Genomic DNA, 18,645 nt, shown 5'->3' on the forward strand with positions numbered 1-18,645 from the left:
AGGTAAAGCAGGGCACAGGCACCATGAAATAGCCTTTGCCAAAGCCTCGTCATCTAGAGGGCTGGGGAAGGAACTTGAAAAAAAATCTTCCCCGCTAAGTGGCAGAGCGTGGGAGAGGTTTTTGGAGATGATCTCACCCTGCATCTCAGCTTGGACCTGCTGCTCTCAGCCAGGGCTTGGCTGTCCCAGATACGCTGGGAAGGTCCTACCAAAGATGGGGCTTATTTTGTTCCCCCCGCACCTCCTGGATCCCACTGTCACCAGCCTGGTCCCCGACAGCATCTTCCATCCATGATGGGAAACGTGAAGGGAGGCTGACCCTGATGCCAGGAGCTGGCATCGGGCAACCGAGGTGCTTCTTGTGTGTGTTGAGGACACCCCGCAATGCACCATGAACCTGGAGCATCACCCCTTTTGCATCCCCTGGGGGGATGAGCTGCTTTTGGAAGGGGTTGCAGAGGGTGGCAGGATTAATTCATGCCTTGAATTAAGGGACCCCTTAATTTTTGTCCGTTTTGGCTTTTGGAAGATGTGTGCGTGTGTGTGATTTCCCGTGGAAATGGCCATATGAGCATAATGCTTTCTGTTGAGATGTCCTCAGCTGTTCCGCCTTCCTCCCATCAATGTTATTACAGCATCAGCAAGGAGAGGTTGCACTGGGGAGACCAGGGCTCTCCTCCTCCAGTTGCTGCTGGCCTTACATCACCTTTCTTGTCCCTTAGCTGCTGGCCTGAAGGTGCCTGCAGTCTCTGGCACAGGGTGGGCAGGGATGATGGCCATCTGCCTGCAGACAAGCCCCCATTACCCTTTAGAGCTCCTCTCTGAGCTGCCCAACCTCAGATGTACGTTGGGATCTCACCTCCTGTGAGAGCCGCCCTGGGTGATGTAGAGGATGGAGGGGTGAAGGCTTAAGATGGAGACGGGGTGAGGATCCTGGGGTCTCCAGTCCTTGCCTTGCTGTCGCGCTGCTTCCTCCCCCTTCTCCCGAGCAGGGAGGGATGGTGGGATGCTGGTGGGAGTCGAGTCCCCACCCACGGGCACCCCGCAGTGATGGGGCTGGGGCAGAGCCGCCCACCCCTGCCGGGGCCCCTGGAAAATAATGGGGAAAAAAAATCATTAAAATCAAATAAATAAAAGCAAAGCCAAACAAAGCAAGTCCCTGGGGACGCCGGGGCGGGCTGGCCCTGCCCTGAGGCAGGCAGCATGCAGGCAGGGACATCTCGGTGCCCCTCCTGGAGGACCCGGCCGCGGGTAGCGTGGCTGGGGGAGCGGGCTGGCTGCCTGCACTCGCCGCTCCCTCCTCCCCCCCCCGATGCTTTAATCACATTTTCAATTCAAATCTGCTGCTATTTGATCCTCCGGGGGTGACGGCGGGGGGGGGGGGGGAATATTTTTAGCTGTGCTTAAAGCTGCCGGGGCGGCTAAGGGAGATCGCGCAGGTTGCTGTGACCGGGCGGAGTTGGACGGAATCCCCCCCCTCCCTTTTTTCTTCCTCCTCCTCCTCCTCCCCTTTGCACATCTGAGGGCGGCAGCGGGGCTGGCTCCCCGCTCCCGGAGGTGGCCTTTGTTTTTTCCCCGTGTCGTTCTCCCGAGCAGCCCGGGGGGGCGAGAGGGGGCCGGGGCCGGGCTGGGCTGGACCGGCCGCCCTTTCTCCTCCCCGCCCCGCCGGAGCCCGCGGAGTCGGTGCCGTTCCCCCGGGCGGCACTTTCCCTCCCGCCCCGGGGCTGAGCAGCCGCCGCCCCCCGGGACCCCCATGGCACCGCCGCGATGTTCGTGTCCCGGGTCCTGGATTTCCAGAAGACGCGCTATGCCAGGTAAAGCCGTCGGCGCGGCGGTCCCCGACCCCCGGGTGCTTGCGGAGCCCCAGGACAGCCCCAGCCCCTGCCCGGGTTCAGCTCCGGCGGGGATGGAGCCCGAAAGGACCTTCAAAAGCTGCTGAGTGCCCCAAAGCCCAGGGCACGTGCGGGCTGGTCTTCTGGGAGAAGGCTACCTGCTTTTCTGCATCCCTAAGGGATTCTGAGCATCCTTGGGAGCCCTCGCTGCCTTTCGCTGGGTCTAACTTCACCGTTGTCCTCCCACTGCTGGGGGACCGACCCCACCGCTGGCTGCAAACCCTCCATGGAGGGACCAATGTTGGCCAGGGTCCCTCTGCGCCCAGGTGAAGCCCCCTCGGGGTGGCTCCCCCAGCCAGGACCCAGGGGCTCTGCAGGGCTCGCAATGGGATGCAACGGTGTGGATCCTTTACCCCTCCGCTGTGAAATACCCAGGGAGGTTTTCCAGCAGCAGCAGGGACTTGCTTTAGCAACTCAGGTGCGTTAGGAAACCTCATGGCATTACTTGCGTAGGGGGAAACCTGAGGACCACCAGGCATGGGTCAGAGGGCACTTGGTCACGCACGCTGCTGCGGGATCAGATGTAGCCTTTAGCAGGGAGCTGGTGGGTGACACGGGGACAGCGGCCACCCACAGCCCTCCAGCACGCCGGGTGGCCGAGGATGAGTCAGATCACAGAGCGCTGGGCGATGCATGGCCAGACGGGGCTCAGGGGGGTGTTGGGGGTGCTCAGTTTTGCACCGAGGACAGGCTTTGTCCCCAGCTCTCTGTGACTGTGGTGGGGATGTTTTCATGGCTGCGGAGGGTCCCACAGGCTGGCACAGTTCCTGGGGGCATTCAGCTCTGCTGCTGCCGCCACTGTCAGACTCCCAGTGGTCCTATTAGAGTCAGATACCAGAGAAAAACTTGTCTGGAAAGGAGTGGTGATGGTGTTTCTTGCCTGCTTCAGGCAGAAGCGTCCCTGAGGGATGTTTGCCTGGGTTGGGTAAGGGCAGGAGACCTCCCTCCCACCCCCCCAAGCCACCAGCATCTCTCCTTCCAGGCGTCCCATGGGGAAAATCCACGCTTGCACCTCCAAAAGCTGTCTGAAACATGTGGGCACCTGCTCAAAGACCGTTTTGTTGCTGTAGCTGCCTCCTGATAACCTTTACTTGGGGGAGATGCAGGAGGTACCTAGCAGGTACCTAGCAGGTTTGCACGATGCATCTGGTCCAAAACTCCTTGTGAAAACAGAGAATTCAAAACTGTTTTACTCAGCTGGCATACAGAAGACAGAGCCAGGGGGAGATGAGGCCGAGCAAAGCTCTGTCACCCCAGAGGAGGAGAAAAACTGTACCTTTGCCCTACGGCAGTGGTGCAGAGGCTCTTTGGGAGCCGGGCAGCAGAGCAGGGGCTGCCCCCCACCTCAGGCCCCCCCCAGCAGAACCCATCTGCCAGCCTGTTGCTTGATTTATCCAAAATTAGCACGTTCAAACTTTGCGATGGTCCTTTCTAGGGACAACTTGTTAAATGGGGATGAGGTGTTACAGAGTGCCTTGCAGGGATATAGCCCGTGTGCAGGGCAGGGGTTGCAGGGCATGGGAAGGGTCGGGTCCGCAGGGGCATCCTCCACTTCTCGCTGGGTGCCAGGGCTGGACAGGGAGCAGGAGGAGATGGGCGCTCCCTTGGCTTTCACCCCAAGACATGCCAAGGCGATCACCAGCACAAGATGCTAATCCAGAGCTTCCTACATCACTGCAGAGATCCTCTTAGCCTAGTGCTTAAAAATGACAGTTGGCTAATCCCCATCCCCCCCACACTCCACACACACCAGCTCTCCTCTCTGCAGAAATGCTCTGCCATGGCATTTCCCAAAAGAGACCCTAAAAGCTGCTCCTTTTGTGCCGGGGTGCTCTATCAGCTTCCCTGGGCTGCAAGTAACAGGGACCGAGCTCTGCAATGGGGACTGGCATGAGCAGGAGCCACGGTGGCACATGCCCTCCAAGTCATCAGAAGCATCTTGTGACATCTTTTCGGAGGATGAGAAACTCTTGCTTGTGGCCTTCCTTGAAAAAAAAAAATTAGGAAGTTTTCCTTGTAGTGGAAAAACCTGGAACAGCTTCATTTTTAATGTTGTTTTATCTAATTTTGAGTGAGGACCAAGAAAGGAGGAACTTGACCATCAATACACTCGCCAAAAGGAATAAATAAAAAACAGCGTGCTGATGAAAGACCTGTTGTGTGAAAGCTGTAGCAAAGGCACCAGGCTTTGAACAAAGAGATGAAAGGCAGCAATCAATATGGGAGCATTTTGTGAACTGCCAGGAGAAATCTTGGGGCTGGAGGGGCACTGGGGTGTCCCTGAATCCCTCCCAGCTGGGCTTTGGAGATGGAGCATCACAGTTGGGGTGGAGGGGAAGAAAGCAAGCGGAGGGAGCTGTTGCTGTGGTGGGAATAGGGATGCTGTTTGAGCAGGTTGTAGTTATAAATGAGGCTGGTGGTTTCTGCTCTGCTGCGGAGTCCAGGAGGCTCTTCCATCTCTGCCACCATGGGGAAAGGGAGTTAAAGCATGCCGTTGCTGCAAGGCTTTCCCTGTCGCTCACAGCCTGCACCATGGCAAATGATATCCACCTCCTGCCTGACAGGCCAAATTCAGCCATGACACCGGCAGCAGCATGCAGTTACAGGGTGCAAGCAGATGCGATTCCTCTTGCTTTATCCAACCACTAGACAGTTATTCCCCCCTTCTTCCTCCACCCTTTCCTCTCCTCCTCCCAGCTCACCAAAATGGTGCTGGTTTCCCCCCAGAGCAACAGATCAGTGGCAAGTCGCATCTTGATTGAGTCTCATCGACCAGGTTACACCGAGCCAGTAACCGATCCCTCCCCTCCACCTCACCGCCAACTTTGACCCTGCTTTGGCCCACTTTTTACTCAGACATGGTCTGGTGCCTCCTGCCCATGTAGCTGCCGCGGGGCTGTGGCTCAGCCCCAATCTCCCTGCAGGGACACAAAACGCTTCCCGAACTTTGGCCATCCAGAGCCATAATTGAAAGGAAACATGATTAAGCAGGGAGCTGCTGTATCTGGCTGGCTTCAGCAGCTCCGGAGCAGCCAGTGGAGAGGGGTTTGCTGGGAGCTGCAGGCTGCACAGGGCACTGAATCATCCTAATTAACTGATAGCAGTTCACAATTTGATTTGTTCATGTAAAAAGCTCTAAATCTTATTGCGTTTGCTTGTCTTGCCCTGTGCAGAGTAACAAAGAGGAGCAGCCAGGAAAATCCACATTAATTTCTCAGCCCAGAAGCAGCAGGAGGTTAGGGAGAGCAGCGGCCTCTGTAGGTGCGTGGTCCAGGCTTGTCCTCACCTGCCTGGTGTCCGCAATGTAGACACTGCCACCTCCTCACTGGCATAAGGGGTTGGAGAGCTGAACTCTACACTTGCTCAAAAGCAAATCCTCTGAGTTTGGGGAAAGACAGCTGGGAAGACCTTCCTTGTTGCTCCCTGCACCTGTAATTACTGAGCAAGGAGACATTCACCAACCCCTCCTCCAGCATCTCCAGGCAAGAGAGGGAGAGGAGAACCAGCAGGAAGAGGAGCAAGAGAAAACATTGGGGTGCTCAGACCCCAAACACCAGAAAAGCAATGCCAGGCTGACAGCCTGAGCAGAGCTACTGCATTGGGAAGATCTGGTCCCTGTTTGCTTTGCAGTGAAAGCACAAGCAGCCCTTGCCTGCTGCCACACACGCCAAGACGCTTTCCAAGAGCTCTGCTTCCCCCACAGCCCACGTGGGATGAAGCAGTGGGAAGGGAAAAGCTTTCAGCATTGATATCACAGCTCGGAGCTGCTCGAGAGGTAGCGGCTCCTCACCGTGCAAGCACCAGCCCCATCCCACCATCCCCAGCAAGACCTGCCAGGCAGCCCCCAGCTGAGCAGGTCCCCTTGCTGCAAAAGGCACTGCTCCAAGAGATGGGGAGGCCCCCAGAATACCTAGGGAAAACCAGGATCACCTGATATCACTGACCAATTCCATATCAGTTGCTCTGTGGGGCCAGGTTGACTCAGATACCCTCTTAAGACAGTACTGGTAGGATTCATCTCATATAGGTTTAGATGCCCAGGGTACAGTTATCATTGGAGCCAGGTATTTGAAAGGCAACAAGTACTTGGAGCACCATTTGCTATGGGGTATTCCCTCAAACTGCCCCTTTCCCTCCTTTGGGAGGGTTGGGGGACCTGGCAGGATGGGCTCAGGTGGGGATCACTGCATTGGAGGTGTGCAGCAGCGGGCAAGCCAAGCCCTGTGCCTTGTGCTTTTGGGGGAAGGACGGTCTCTTGGCTGCCTGGGAAATGGATGCACGATGGTCTTTTCCTTCCTTCAGCCAGTGTTGGATATCAGCCTGATGTGATTCTTTGGCACAGCTCGCTATGGCCAGCTTCATGAGGTGGCTGCCAACACGATGCATGGGAAATTCAAGCCACTGCCCAGCGCAGCAGGTCAGTGAATGTGAGAAACGGGGCTCTGCCAGGACTACTCCCAGGCTTGCCTTCCCCTCCTCCTTCCTTCCCACACCCCCAGCTCCACAGCGAGACAAAGCAATGCAAACCAACTACAGCTCCTATGGAAAGGAAGGGAAAAGGGCACGACTGTTATTTCAGTTCATTGCTCTTGGGGGGTGCTTGGCTGCAGCTGCAGAAGGTTGAGTACCCAGAGAGATGCTGCAAGGGGATGGATGCTCAGAGCAGGGGCTGAGCAAGGCAGAGGAGACATGACCAAACACACAGAGCTCAGGTCTCCCTTTGGGGTCCTCCAGGTGTGATTGAACCTCAACATTTTCATGCAGTGAAAATCCAGAGTCCAATGGGCTCGATGTGATCCACTGTAACTTCTCATGATAACACAATACCACGAGCATCATACTCCTGATGTTTGCTTCAGATGACAATTAGTTGAGCTGAGCAGTGCTGACCTTCAGGAGAGTTTGGATCCAAGTCTGTGCTCCTGTTCAAGTTTATAGTCCAGGCTTGCTGCTGCTGAGGAAAGGATTTTATGCAGGGAGAGATCAGCAGGTCAGGGGCAAGGAGTTACCTCCTCTGCTGTGCTCAGCAGGACTGGCTGGTACTGTAGCACTAGACACAGCCCTGCTCTCTGTTGCAAATAATACTAATGGAAATCCTAGTATCTGCTTGCCTGGCTGGTGAAATGCATGATTCTCCTTCTGTGCCTTCGTTGTCCAGAGGCATTTGCTGAATAATTTACAGATATCATTTGTACTTGAGTAGCATCCAGGAATCCTAAATGAGAGCCTGGCCCTGTCTCTCAGGGGATGCTATGGGGAGACTTTATGGACCTGAGAAACCGTGACCTGCCCATGTAATTTCACAGTCACAGTGGCAGCCAGGGTTAGAGGCTGGGAAGGCTCCAGCCCCCAAACTGTCCAAATCCTCTGCCAACAGGCAGAGGGGCTGGTGGTCACGCTCACTCCCTGCCCACCTCAGGCTGTTGCAGAGTTTAAGCAGGCAGAGCCAGCTCAGGATTTGTCCCACTAACTTCTGTGCTCAAGGCAGTGCAGGCAAGGCAGCAAGGAACATGCACGATGACTTCCCAGACAAGCAAAGAGGGAATAACAGAAAATTTTCAGTCCTGGAAACAGTCCTCCTAACATTCACGAAACACCTGGGACATCAGAGTCATTTTGTGACTAATCAGCTGTTGTTGGAGGTCTCACAAGTACCAAATGAAACAAGAAGTCCCAGCTCAGAACGTAATTTGTGAAACACTCACCAATCCCATCTGTTGTGAATAAACAAACAGCTCTGCTGTAGTTGCAGGGTCATGAATTGCCTTGGAAGAGTTAGAGATGCCATCTACATAAACAGCAGAAAGCCTGCTGGAGAGAAAAATAAATATCCTTGCACAGAGGATGGGAATATGGACAGTTATGACCATGCTGGGAATTACCTGCTGAGTTTCCACCCACCAACCAAGCCCTGCTAGATATATATGGGCTCTCACGGGTGCAGAAATGGTCTATGCCTGTGTCCAGCCTGGCTTGGAGCCTCCCATGCTTGTCTCTGCTAGAGTGAGGAGCAAGGAACAGGAATCGGGTATACCCTTGGTGTGGTCCCTGGTGTGTTCAGGGAAATAGCAGCATATTCCCTCCTGCCAGCCTCGGCCCCTCATGTACCCACTGCCGTGGTAGCAGGATGTGCCGGGGATGGGGTGTCTTCTCTGTCCGTTCATGGGGGACATCTGTGCCTGTGGTTCAGAGCCAGGTACAGCACAGACATGGCTGAGCACATGGTCCCTGTCTGGGAGCATCTCTAAGTCAGCAAGCAGACTTGTTCAGCATTTCTCATGGCATGCAGGCTATATACAGCCAGCCAGCCCAGGGTGTTACCACATGTCAAAGTGCTGGGAATGAGCAAAATGGGCATGAGGGTAATCAGAGGTGATGAATGACGATTCAATCTGTAGCCTGTTTTGACTTGCTTTGCGGAAGCAAGGCTTGCACCAGGAGCATCTTGGCAGGTTACTCCAGAAATCTGGTGATCTGCTAATTTACCCATAAAAAAAGGTTGAGAAATACTGATTTAGATGAAAAGCCTTTCATTTTCTGCTCCCTACCCAAGCTGCCAGCTCTTTGCACGATGCCAGGAACCAATACAAAAGAAAACGCTGCACTGTCTTGCTCCATCAGCCCTCCTGTCCCTTCTCATGTGGGATGGGCTGGAATCAAAGGAGTAGCCCGCGGAGCAGGCTTGCCCCAGCTGCCCCTTTCCCCCTCTGGCCCAGGGAGACAACCCACAAGCTTACAGTACACACAGCTCAGCTTTCCAAACCAAGAGCACCATATGTTCGCATAGGAGCATGCAAGCACCAAGGAGCAGGCATGGAAATAGAGGTTTCAGCTCTTAACGGGGTGCCACGCAGCCATGCGCATGCCTGCGTGGGTGGCTCTGCAGATGGCAATGCTGGGCAGCATCAGCCTGAGCCTTCTGCTTCCCAGTGACAAAGGCTCCTGTGTCAATGGGTAGGAAGGAAAAGCAGGATTTCTCAAGTGCTCCTGGGCTGGATAAAGCAGCTTTGCGGTACTGCAGAGTTTGGAGGCTCTGCACCAGGAGCTGCAACCACAGGGGGAGAGAGGAAGGCTGCTGAGCCTTTCCCATGTCACTGAGTTGCAGAATTGATGTCCTGGACTTGAGGGGGGACCCTGAGCACATCCCTGTGGTTCTGCTCTGTCTCCTGCATCCTGGGATCATGCCCCATAAGTGAGCAGCGCTCAGGGCCCTGCACCACACCATCACACACAGCTCCCCAGGACTGAGCTAATTACAAGCCACAGAGGAGCTCAGGGGGATGAAGCCTCTTAGCAGGGACTGCAGCTGGAGCATTACCAGATTACAGGTCAGAAGCAGAGCATGTGCCAAGCCACAGCTTACAGGGATGCTGCTGCAGCAGCTCACATGAGTGCAAGCCCGAGGACCAAGCCCTGGCATCTGCACTGGGTGTGCAGCCTCTGAGCTCATTAGGGCAAATCCAGACCATGCATGGAAAAGGGGTCTGGGGCCGGTCTGCCCTGCAGGGACATATCTGCTCTATCGCTGTCACTTCAGGCATCACAACACTTGCTCTACCAAGGGACAACCCAAAGGGCCCCAGCAGGACTTACCGCCACTGCTGATCAGCATCCAGCAAAGGCTTTCTCCATCCTTCCTCTCTGACAAGATGCCACCATCAGAATACAATCCTTCAACAGCTCCTCTGTTACTTAAAAAACAGTTGTTACACCCAGTCACAAAGAGAAGGAGAAATCCCCTCGATTTGCAGTCAAACCTCCGGGAACCACCCAGCTCCCTGGGCAGGAGGGTGAATACACAGCAAACCAACATCCCACCTCCAAAGACATTAGACCAGATCCTGAGCAAGCCCAGCCCTTTTATAAGGCATTCTCACGTGAAACCTGTAGCAATTAGCTGGTCTGGGGAGATTCACATCACCTGGGAGCAACCTTGGACATGCCGGCTGCTCCTTCGTCCCCCAGCCCACAGTGCAACCCACGGCTCTGACATTTAGTGCTTCGCGGGTTGTGAAGGGGATGTGGTGGCTTTTCGAGTGTCACGGCCATGGCCATGGCCTCAGCAATGTGTAGGGGGAGCCCAGCTACTCAACGCATAGATACGCAGCCACGTGTCGTGTATATAGCCTGATTTATAGCAGGGTTGGGGGTGTCGGGTGTTGGACCGGCTTCTTGCAAGAGCAGGGGTGAGCTGTTCAATGGGAGTAGAGGCAACCCCCAGCTCACACCTCCCCATCCGTATCCTAGTGGTGATTTTACACCCTTCTCACATTATCCTTCCACCAGGTCACCTAGAGGATGTCAAAATCATTATCCTCACTTGGAGAGGGGGAAAGGGGGGTGAGAGGGAGATGAAGTGACGTGGCAGAGGCTGGCCAGAGAGTCAGTGTCGAAGGCAGGACTAAACACCATCTCTCCCAAATCGCAGCCTGGCCTGGGTCTCTGTTAGGGCTGTTCCCCCCCTGGTGTGTGTAGGGGACAGCTTTCCTGCAAAGTGTCCCATGGCTCTGCCCGTGTGAGTGTGTGGTGCCCATGGAGTGGCTGATCCAGGTTGTCTTGGTGCCTCCAGAAGAGCTCAAATGCTCACACGTGAACCATCCCGAGGAATAATTTAATTTAATCCCCTTGTTACCTTCTTCTCCCCCACCCCGGCAAAGCAAGAGCCAGGCAGATCTGCATGATTTTTGAAGTCAGAACTTTGTTCTTGGATAAAAGTCTTTAAAAAAATCAAAAAAATCCCACCCCAAAGCCACAAAAAAACAGAGTGGGAGAAAGAGAAGGAGAAAGGAACAAGCCTGGGAAGCCGGCTCTGCACTTTGCCCCGGCTGCCTGGGACAAGGGGCTCTTTGTTTCCCTGGCCGGAGCCTGCTGCACTGGCCCTTTTCAGTCTCCCTCCCTGGGAAAGGGGCCAGGGGGAAGCAGGCACAAGCAGGGCACAAGCAGGGCAGGCAAAAACCCTGGGGCAGCAATGACTAACCCCTGCTCGGACCCCCACCAGGCTCCCCATCTTCATATGGCCAGTCTGTATAGCGTCTGCCAGAAAAGGTACTGGGAGAAAAAGGTGCCCAGGAGCCCCTCGGGTCTCTGCTTCCCATGCACCATCCCTGAAAATTAACACGCTCGCGTTCCTTGCCATGCAGGAGGTTTTAAACTTTTCTGTGTCTCTTGGACTTTGCACTCCTAAAGCACCTGCTAAAATGCATTGAAGCACCCAGCCGGTGTGTAATCACCTGCCCGCGGCTTCCTGGGCTGGCTGTGTCGAGTGAGCCACATCACTGTGGCTTTGCTGGGTCCCCGGGCGGGTGGCAGCGTAGGCTGGAGGCTGTTGGGGACAAGCTGCTGTCGTCTCCTCCCACCCCAGGGTCACTGCCAGCGTGTCCCCAAGCGTACGGGTGCAATGACACGGAGCTGGTGATGATCGTGGATTCAGCCAGCTGGACAGAAGACTTGCTGTAGGGATCAGATCTAAGTTTGGGGTGGCATTTCCCTTTTTCTCCTTATTTTCTTGCATTGAAAAAACCCGGAGCTCTGCCTGGCTGCCAGCAATTCCCCTTCTCCTGACCCCAGTCGCACAGAGCCAGGGCTGGGAAACACGCAGCAGCCACCCTGGGGCTCGGCTTTCATCAGCTCTAACGAGAGTCGTGGGTGCCCTCCCTGAGTGTGTTTGTCTGTCTGTCCGGGCTGGAGCTCAGGTTTGAGGCTGGTTTTGCACACCGGCACGGCAACTTTCTGCAGGCTGGGAGTGATGCATGGCTCCCCGCACCCTGCCCCGCACCCATGCCCAGCGTGCACAGGGATGACATGAGCTGGATGGATGCTGGGCATCCCGGGATGGTCTGGGAGGTAGATAAAATCCCAGGAGAGAAGAGAAGGCGAGGAGATGGCCTCCGCACCCCTGGGGAGCAAGGTGCTCCAGGGCAGTCAGGGACTCAATCCTGCCCTGCCAGGACATGTGCAAACACTGGCTGCTCCCACGCTTGTTTGCACAGCTCTGCTCCTGAGCACAGAGGACCACAAAAATGTGCTCAACTAGCCCCAAAATGCAATGCTGGCTGCTCTGGGAGGGCCCCGCTGTACCCAGGCTGGCCCGGCACTTTGCAGCCAGGTCCCGCATCCACGATGCTCCGTTTCCCATCCTTCACAGGATTATGCTTATTAGAAAGCAGGGCAGGAAAACAAAAGCAATCTCTCCCCAGGTCAAAAAAAAGTTCCTCCTCAAGGCTATTTCTCCCTCCGGGAAAAGCAGGCGTTTGCAGTGTGCCGCACCAGCACGGCTTTGGACTTCAGGGACACACACGCTATTCGACCTCATCCCGTGGGGTTGGCCGGGGTGGCCCTTCCCGGCCTCTCCATCCCTGTACCAGAGCTAGGGAGGATATTTGCACCCCAGGGATCCCTTCTCAAAGGGTCCAGGCACCCCTCGGCCCTGGGGCAGGGGCTGTGGGAACTGGGCCTGCCACTGCTCCCCATTACTGCTCTGAACAGCAACCGCCAGAATGGAGGGGAGACTGCGCGGGGCTTTGTTAAAACAAATAAATTCAAGGAAAAGGCCTCGTACATGTTTCCTCAGCAACCATGACGTCACGCGGGATGTCTGGGCTTCCCCCTCCTCCTCTTATTATTAAAAGGGAAAAGAAAGGGAAGCAGAAAACGAAGGGGAGCTGGGGACAGTCTCCTGGCAACGCTGGGGACAGTAATGTCCTCCCGCCAGGGGGATATGGCCCAAGCACAGGGAGCCTGGTCAGCCCTCGTGGATGGAGCGGCAGGATGGGGAGGGCATCCCTGGTATCCCCTGGAATGGAGGCGACAACACGCCAGGCACAGCCACGTCCCCAAGGATGCCTGGCTGCTTCCCAGCCACGGCAGCCTTGCTAAGCCCTGATTTACCCAGCGTGGGTCCTCGATTTGCAGAGTGGTGGGAGCTTAATCCTCTCTGTTTCCCCCTCTTAATTCAAGACATTTTTTGGTGACAGTGACCACACTTCTTCCCGCAGCGCTGGGGTCTGGCAGCAGGCAGGGAAGGGGCTGGGGACACGGTCCCCGCGTGGGCTGTCACGCCTTGCATGCCCAAGCCTGCTGTGGTCATACTCCCCCCACACTCAAACCCTTGTTATTTGAGCTATTTAATCCATCCTGGCTCACTTTTAATAGATAGCAGTGAGCAACTCAGGCGGTGGGTCTGAGCTGCCTGGTAGGAGGAGTCCGCGTGGGCATGAGTGGCTTGGGATGGGGAGAGGGGACTTTTACTGCCTTTCCCAGTGCCCCAGACCGCGGGGTCACCCTGTGCCCGGCGGCAAGGTCCTGCCAGCCCCCTCACCCCCTCGCCGCGCGCAGCTCAGCTGTGAAATGTGCCGCAGATGGTTACGAAGCCGAGAGCGAACGGGGTCAGAAAGCAATTAGCCCAGGTCCTACAGGGCAGCCCCGCTGGCGCCCGCTCATCTCGGCCATCCTGACCTGAGCCACAGCAGAAAAGGTCTTTAAACCCCTGATTACCAGGAGCAGCCAGGGAAGGATCACTCTCTATTTGCCCGTTTCTTATTCCCTTTCTCTAAGCCTCCACTGCTGGCCCCTGCCAGAAGAGGATGCTGAGCAAGGCAGCGCTTTGCTCCGACCTCCTATCACGGATGCACATTTAATTTGCCTCTTAATACAGTGCTATGTACCTAGCAATGGACTAGCCAAGCCCAACATCATTTTTTATCGTTGTGTGTTGATGCGATAGGGGAAATCGATACGTTCCTCCAAACGCCAAGAGCAAGCTGATACCTCAGACTAAGAGAAACAGAAATAAAGATACAGTTTTCCAAGGGAGTGTGGCGGGGTTTCCCCCTGCAGCAATCTGTGCTGGGACATGTGGCCCCCGGCAGGTAGGAGGTAGGTGCAGGTGTCACCCAGAAACCGAAGGCATCGCGGGGATACCCTCGTTGGAGCCAGGCACACTGCTGTGACATGAGGGTGTCACCGCCGGATGGGTCATGGACCCGCAGCCACGTGCCCTCTTCTCCGCTGCCAGGGCTGTGCTGGTCCATTTTCTCTGGGGTAGATGGGCTGTAACCAGATTGTGTTGTTACATGGTGTCTCAGTTTTTCCACCTGTGAAATGAAGATGGTGAGAGGTGCCAGTGTCACAGGAGCTGGCAGCTGGACACGCCACTGACCGTCACCTGTGCCCCATCCCAGGACAGGTCGGGAGATGCTCCGACCTTATCAATCCATCCTTGCAGCAGCTTCCCCTGCATACTTCCCACTGCTGCCCTGTTTGCCCTCTCCTGCCTGCAGCAGCAGGCAGAGCTGTCTTCTACCTTCTGCTCTCCAAGCAACGGCAGCTACCGGGAAATGCTTCAGCCTGAGCCGTAGCTGAGCAAGACCTGGGGTCCTGGCATTTGGGGCCAGCCAGATGGACAAGCCATGCCCGGTGCCGGGGTCACTTCTGCAGGGCAGCTGGAGCAAAGCCGAGCCGAGGTGGGGCTCCAGGCTGGGGGGCTGGTGGGTGTCCCTGTGCAGACCCCTCCCAAAGGGCTTTCCCCTAAACCCCATCCCCTGAGCGTGTTTCTCTCCCTGCTTCTCGCTGCAGGTTCATGAATCACCGCGTTCCGTCCAACTGCAGGTACCAGCCGACAGAGTACGAGCACGCGGCGAACTGTGCCACCCACGCAGTGAGTCCCTGTCCTTGTCCCAGGGCGAGGGAGGACGGTGCCCGGCTCTCTGTGGATCCCCTGAGGAACCTCAAAGGACACCAGTCCTTATGATTGGACTCGATGATCTTAAAGGTCTTTTCCAACCTAAATGATTCTATGATTAAAAATGGTGTGTTGAGCCCTGGAGCAGCTCCTGAGGGTCTCGGGGCTGTGATGATGCAGATGTGCCCCAGGTGCTCCCGGGGAGCGAGGATGCTCTCCCTCCTTCTGCCCTGGGAAGCTGGTGTGCATCTTCCTTGCTCTCACCCACCATGGCCCTGTCACCCCAGGGAAGCCGGCTGTGTGCTTAGTGGAGCAGGAGTATTTTGCAAAGCTCCCTGAAAATGGAGTGTTTTTCACAGCAGGAAAGGTGACAGGCGCCCCATGGGGCTGCCTACACGCGGGAGCAAGCACTCCCCACATCAGGGATTCCCTCGGGAGCTGGCAGCTCCTGCTCCGAGCCCTGGGAGATGACTCAGAGGGATCCGTACTCCTTGTGCCTTCCTCCTTCCCCCCTGCCTCCACCTGGAGAAGCTACTTCGGAGCTGCACCACACAGGGAGAGACCCTGCCTGGCCAGTGTGGGCAGCCAGCCTGCCCCTTATGGGTGGTAGCTTCAACCAGAAGCAAAAAAACCACCTAAAAGGAAAAGCAGAGACTGTATTGTAGCTGCTCAATGGAAAAGCAGAGAGTAAACAACAGGTTTGCTTCTCCCTTCCAGTTCTGGATCCTGCCCAGCATCCTCGGCAGCTCCATCCTCTACATCCTCTCCGACGACCAGTGGGAAACCATCTCAGCCTGGATCTATGGCTTTGGTTTGTCCAGCCTCTTCATCGTCTCCACCATTTTCCACACCATCTCCTGGAAGAAGAGGCATCTCAGGTACCAGCCCTGATCGCCTGGGGCTGCGGAAGGGGGAGAGGGTCTGGAGGCCCCTGGTGCCACAGGCTGTGACCCATCTGTCTGTCCGTCCTGCAGGACCGTGGAGCACTGCTTGCACATGTTTGACAGGATGGTGATCTACTTCTTCATCGCGGCGTCGTACGCTCCCTGGTGAGTTGCCAGTGGGTGGGGGCCATCGCTTGGCCCCACTGGAGGGGAGAAAATCAGCCTGGCTCCAACAAATAGGGTTTCCCTCTCTGGCTTTGGCTCTGCTCGAGGCTGTACCCTACCCCTTTCCACAAAACCTTCCTATCCTATAGATTTCAACCCCTTTAAGTTGAAGTTACAAGTTGGGAAGACCATTTGGTGGGACAGCCATGAGGGTGAGGGGCAGCATTACCCTGGCACCTCGCTGCCCGCAGCCCGGACCGGGGTGCTGCCCTAGACCCGCCTCACCGCAGACCTGGGTCTTGCAGGCTGAACCTGCGGGAGTTGGGTCCCTGGGCCTCCCACATGCGCTGGATCATCTGGATCATGGCATCTATCGGGACCGTCTACGTTTTCTTCTTCCATGAGCGGTGAGTGCCTTTACCCGGCCCTGCACTGGTGAATACCGCAGAGCCCAGCTCAGCTCTGCCAGCCCCTCTTAATGCCCTGAGGTGGTCGAGCTGCAGGGGAGAGCAAGATGGATGGAGACAGACAGACAGAAAGATAGGTACAATGTCCTTGGGCAGCCTCCTGGCCAACTGGCAGTGGAGGGCTTCCTTGGACCACGTCCTTCCCCATCTGCATCCTGGTTTTAGGAGCTTTGCTGGCAGGGACCTGGGAGCAGGGATTTGGGAGCAGGGATCTGCTGCTGTGAGTTGCTTCTTCCACATGGTGGCATCAAATAAAAAGCAAAAGGCCCCAGATGTCTCTGCAAAGCCCCAAGCACCTGGCCCTGAGCTGGCGGCTCCCAAGCCAGGGTGGGGGTCCATCAACCCCGGAACATGGTGCCAGCCCTGCCACAGTGGTGTGGCTGAAGCACGAGGACGTGGGACCTGCCGTGGTGGCACTCCCACCCCTTTTCCTATAGCACGGCAGCAGACATTACAGGCGTAAAATTCAACGCTCCCTCTGCACCTGCCTCCAAGCAGCTTCTCTGTCGGTCGCAGGTACAAGCTGGTGGAGCTGGTGTGCTACGTTATCATGGGCTTCTTCCCTGCCTTGGTCATTCTCTCCATGGTAAGCCACCGCCGGGAAGCACACGGGCTCAGCGCGAGGGACAAGTCCAGTGGGTTGGCGCGATCCAGGCTGCATGATGGATAAAGCCATCCCCGAATACGACGTGGCCCAGCTCGGTTTTGCAAATGATTTGGGTACCCAGCAGATACCACGTGCATCTCCAGCAGACCTGCTGCCCGGGCTCCATTGCGTTGAAAGCCTCCCAGAAAAGCCAGGCTGCTGAGTACCCGCTGCCTTGCTGGAGGGGAGGGTGTAGCAGAAGGCAGAGCGAGGGGTCCTGCCTGCACCCCGTGGCTGGGGCCACACTTCTGGTCTTGATGGAGCAGTGGGGAAAGGGCAGGCACGCCGTGGCCGTCACTGAGCCCTGCCTCCCTGCTTGCTCCCAGCCCAACAGGGATGGCCTCCCGGAGCTGGTGGCCGGTGGACTCTCCTACTGCCTGGGCATGGTCTTCTTCAAAAGCGACGGCCGCATCCCCTTCGCCCATGCCATCTGGCACCTCTTCGTGGCCATCGGAGCTGGCATCCACTACTATGCCATTTGGAGGTACCTCTACCAGCCTGGCGCGCTGGAGGCTAAAACATCCCGGTAGATGCCTTAAAGTCTTCATTTGCACCAGCTGGCACATGGGGGCATGGAGGGGAGCAGGGAGGCAGCCTGCGCCGTGGGCTCGCCCTGAACCACCCGCTCACCCCGTGGGCAGCAGCCGCCGGTGCCCTTTCCACAGGGACAGGAGAGCCTGGAGGTTGATTTTAAACAGATTTTTCTTTTTTAACCTTGGGAACTGTTTATTTTTTTAGGCAAAGGTTTTGTAACACGGTGACCAACCGACGGGCTGCGGGCGTTAGGGGAGCGACCGCTCATCTGCCTGGCACTGAGCATCCCACGGGAGCGGGGACCTTGGCCCTGCATGCCCCTGGCTGGTGGCACCCGGGGTTTGGCTACTGGAGCCCTTAGCGTGGGCCACCCAGGGGACTGCAGGAGTTGGGATGGGGGAGAGACCCGGCCCCTTTTCCCCGGGATGCGGCTGCCCCAGCCAGGGAGGGGGGCACGTCAGCACTCCCACACCACCCGGGCTCAGCTCCTAAACGGTTCTAAGTCATGTCAGCATTAACTGCCCCCTCCCAAGTTCTTGATGGGAAGGTCCAGAGTCAACAAAGCCTTACATGGAATTGAAACTTGAATCTCTTCCAGGGCTCCCCAGAGTCCCCAAGCACTGGAAAACTCTTTCTCTAAGCCAGTATTAAGTGCACAACTTGGTATGTCCCTCCTAGACAGGCCCTCGGAGCCCCCCCAGACATTTTCTCCCTGGGGCGCTTTGTTTTCCCCTCCTGTCCCAGTGCCGGTGGCAGCCCCAAAGCACGGCCCCGCTCCCAGGCTCTGCCGTGTGTGTGCCTTTGGCGGGGAGCAGAGGGGGGGATCTGGCTCCCGGCATCCACCTGGATGGGGTCAGCCCATCCGCATCAGGGGATTTTCTTTCTCCTCGAGAGAGGGAAGTGAACGTCCTTGGATTGGGATCACAGGGCTGCCTGCCTTCTCTGCTCCCGTTTTGATGATGAGCCTCCTGCTCAGTATCAGATTTAAAGCCACTTTTGGGAGGAATTCCAACATTCCTGGGAATGCCACAGGAAAGGGATGCATCAGCATGATGCTCGGAGGTGAGCTGTGATGGGGAGGTCCTAGTGGTGCTTGGTTTTTAAACCCCACGGCTACACAATGCTCTCCAAGGCAGGATAATGGGACATGGAGCACCCATCCAGCCATTAGGAGCAGCCCTGCTGCTGATGGAATGGGAAAACCACACCTGGTCCTGCTCCCCAAACATGCCGGCAGAGCTGCTGGAGCTGGGAGGGTCTGGTGTGTGCCGGGCTTTGGTACGTGTCAGGCTTTGGTGCGTGCCGGGGTCTGTGCCGGGAGCTGGCTGGCAGAACAGCACTGCTCTCAGCCCTGCCTGTACCTTCCCCAGGAGCCCCC

The 18,645-nt window shown here is 56.5% G+C and overlaps 1 protein-coding gene across 4 annotated transcripts; it reads left to right on the forward strand.

The window, feature by feature from the left end:
* Positions 1–1,358: 1,358 nt before the first annotated feature.
* On the forward strand, positions 1,359–17,961 carry MMD2 (monocyte to macrophage differentiation associated 2). 4 transcript variants are annotated; one of them, XM_076351026.1, is made up of 8 exons: positions 1,748–1,814; positions 6,195–6,309; positions 14,466–14,547; positions 15,289–15,449; positions 15,546–15,620; positions 15,926–16,027; positions 16,604–16,673; positions 17,060–17,961. In XM_076351026.1, exons 3-8 carry the CDS (start codon positions 14,470–14,472, stop codon positions 17,261–17,263), a joined length of 690 nt encoding a protein of 229 aa, XP_076207141.1. In that variant the 5' UTR covers positions 1,748–1,814; positions 6,195–6,309; positions 14,466–14,469; the 3' UTR covers positions 17,264–17,961. The 4 variants fall into 4 exon arrangements, with proteins under 4 accessions (XP_076207140.1, XP_076207141.1, XP_076207139.1 ...); XM_076351024.1 differs by lacking the exon at positions 6,195–6,309 and adding an exon at positions 13,976–14,353 and having other exon boundaries at positions 1,758–1,814; XM_076351025.1 differs by lacking the exon at positions 6,195–6,309 and having other exon boundaries at positions 1,359–1,814.
* The last annotated feature ends 684 nt before the right edge of the window (positions 17,962–18,645 follow it).

The sequence above is a fragment of the Aptenodytes patagonicus genome, chromosome 13, assembly GCF_965638725.1.
Source record: "Aptenodytes patagonicus chromosome 13, bAptPat1.pri.cur, whole genome shotgun sequence".
Taxonomy (NCBI): Eukaryota; Metazoa; Chordata; class Aves; order Sphenisciformes; family Spheniscidae; genus Aptenodytes; species Aptenodytes patagonicus.

Bases quoted from the DNA above. Each gene is read 5' to 3' on its own strand.
- MMD2 (XM_076351024.1), top strand. From the start codon at position 14,289: ATGGACAAGCCATGCCCGGTGCCGGGGTCACTTCTGCAGGGCAGCTGG. The intron at 15,450-15,545 runs GTACCAGCCCTG...TCCGTCCTGCAG, and splicing joins TGGAAGAAGAGGCATCTCAG to GACCGTGGAGCACTGCTTGC. The intron at 16,028-16,603 runs GTGAGTGCCTTT...TGTCGGTCGCAG, and splicing joins GTTTTCTTCTTCCATGAGCG to GTACAAGCTGGTGGAGCTGG.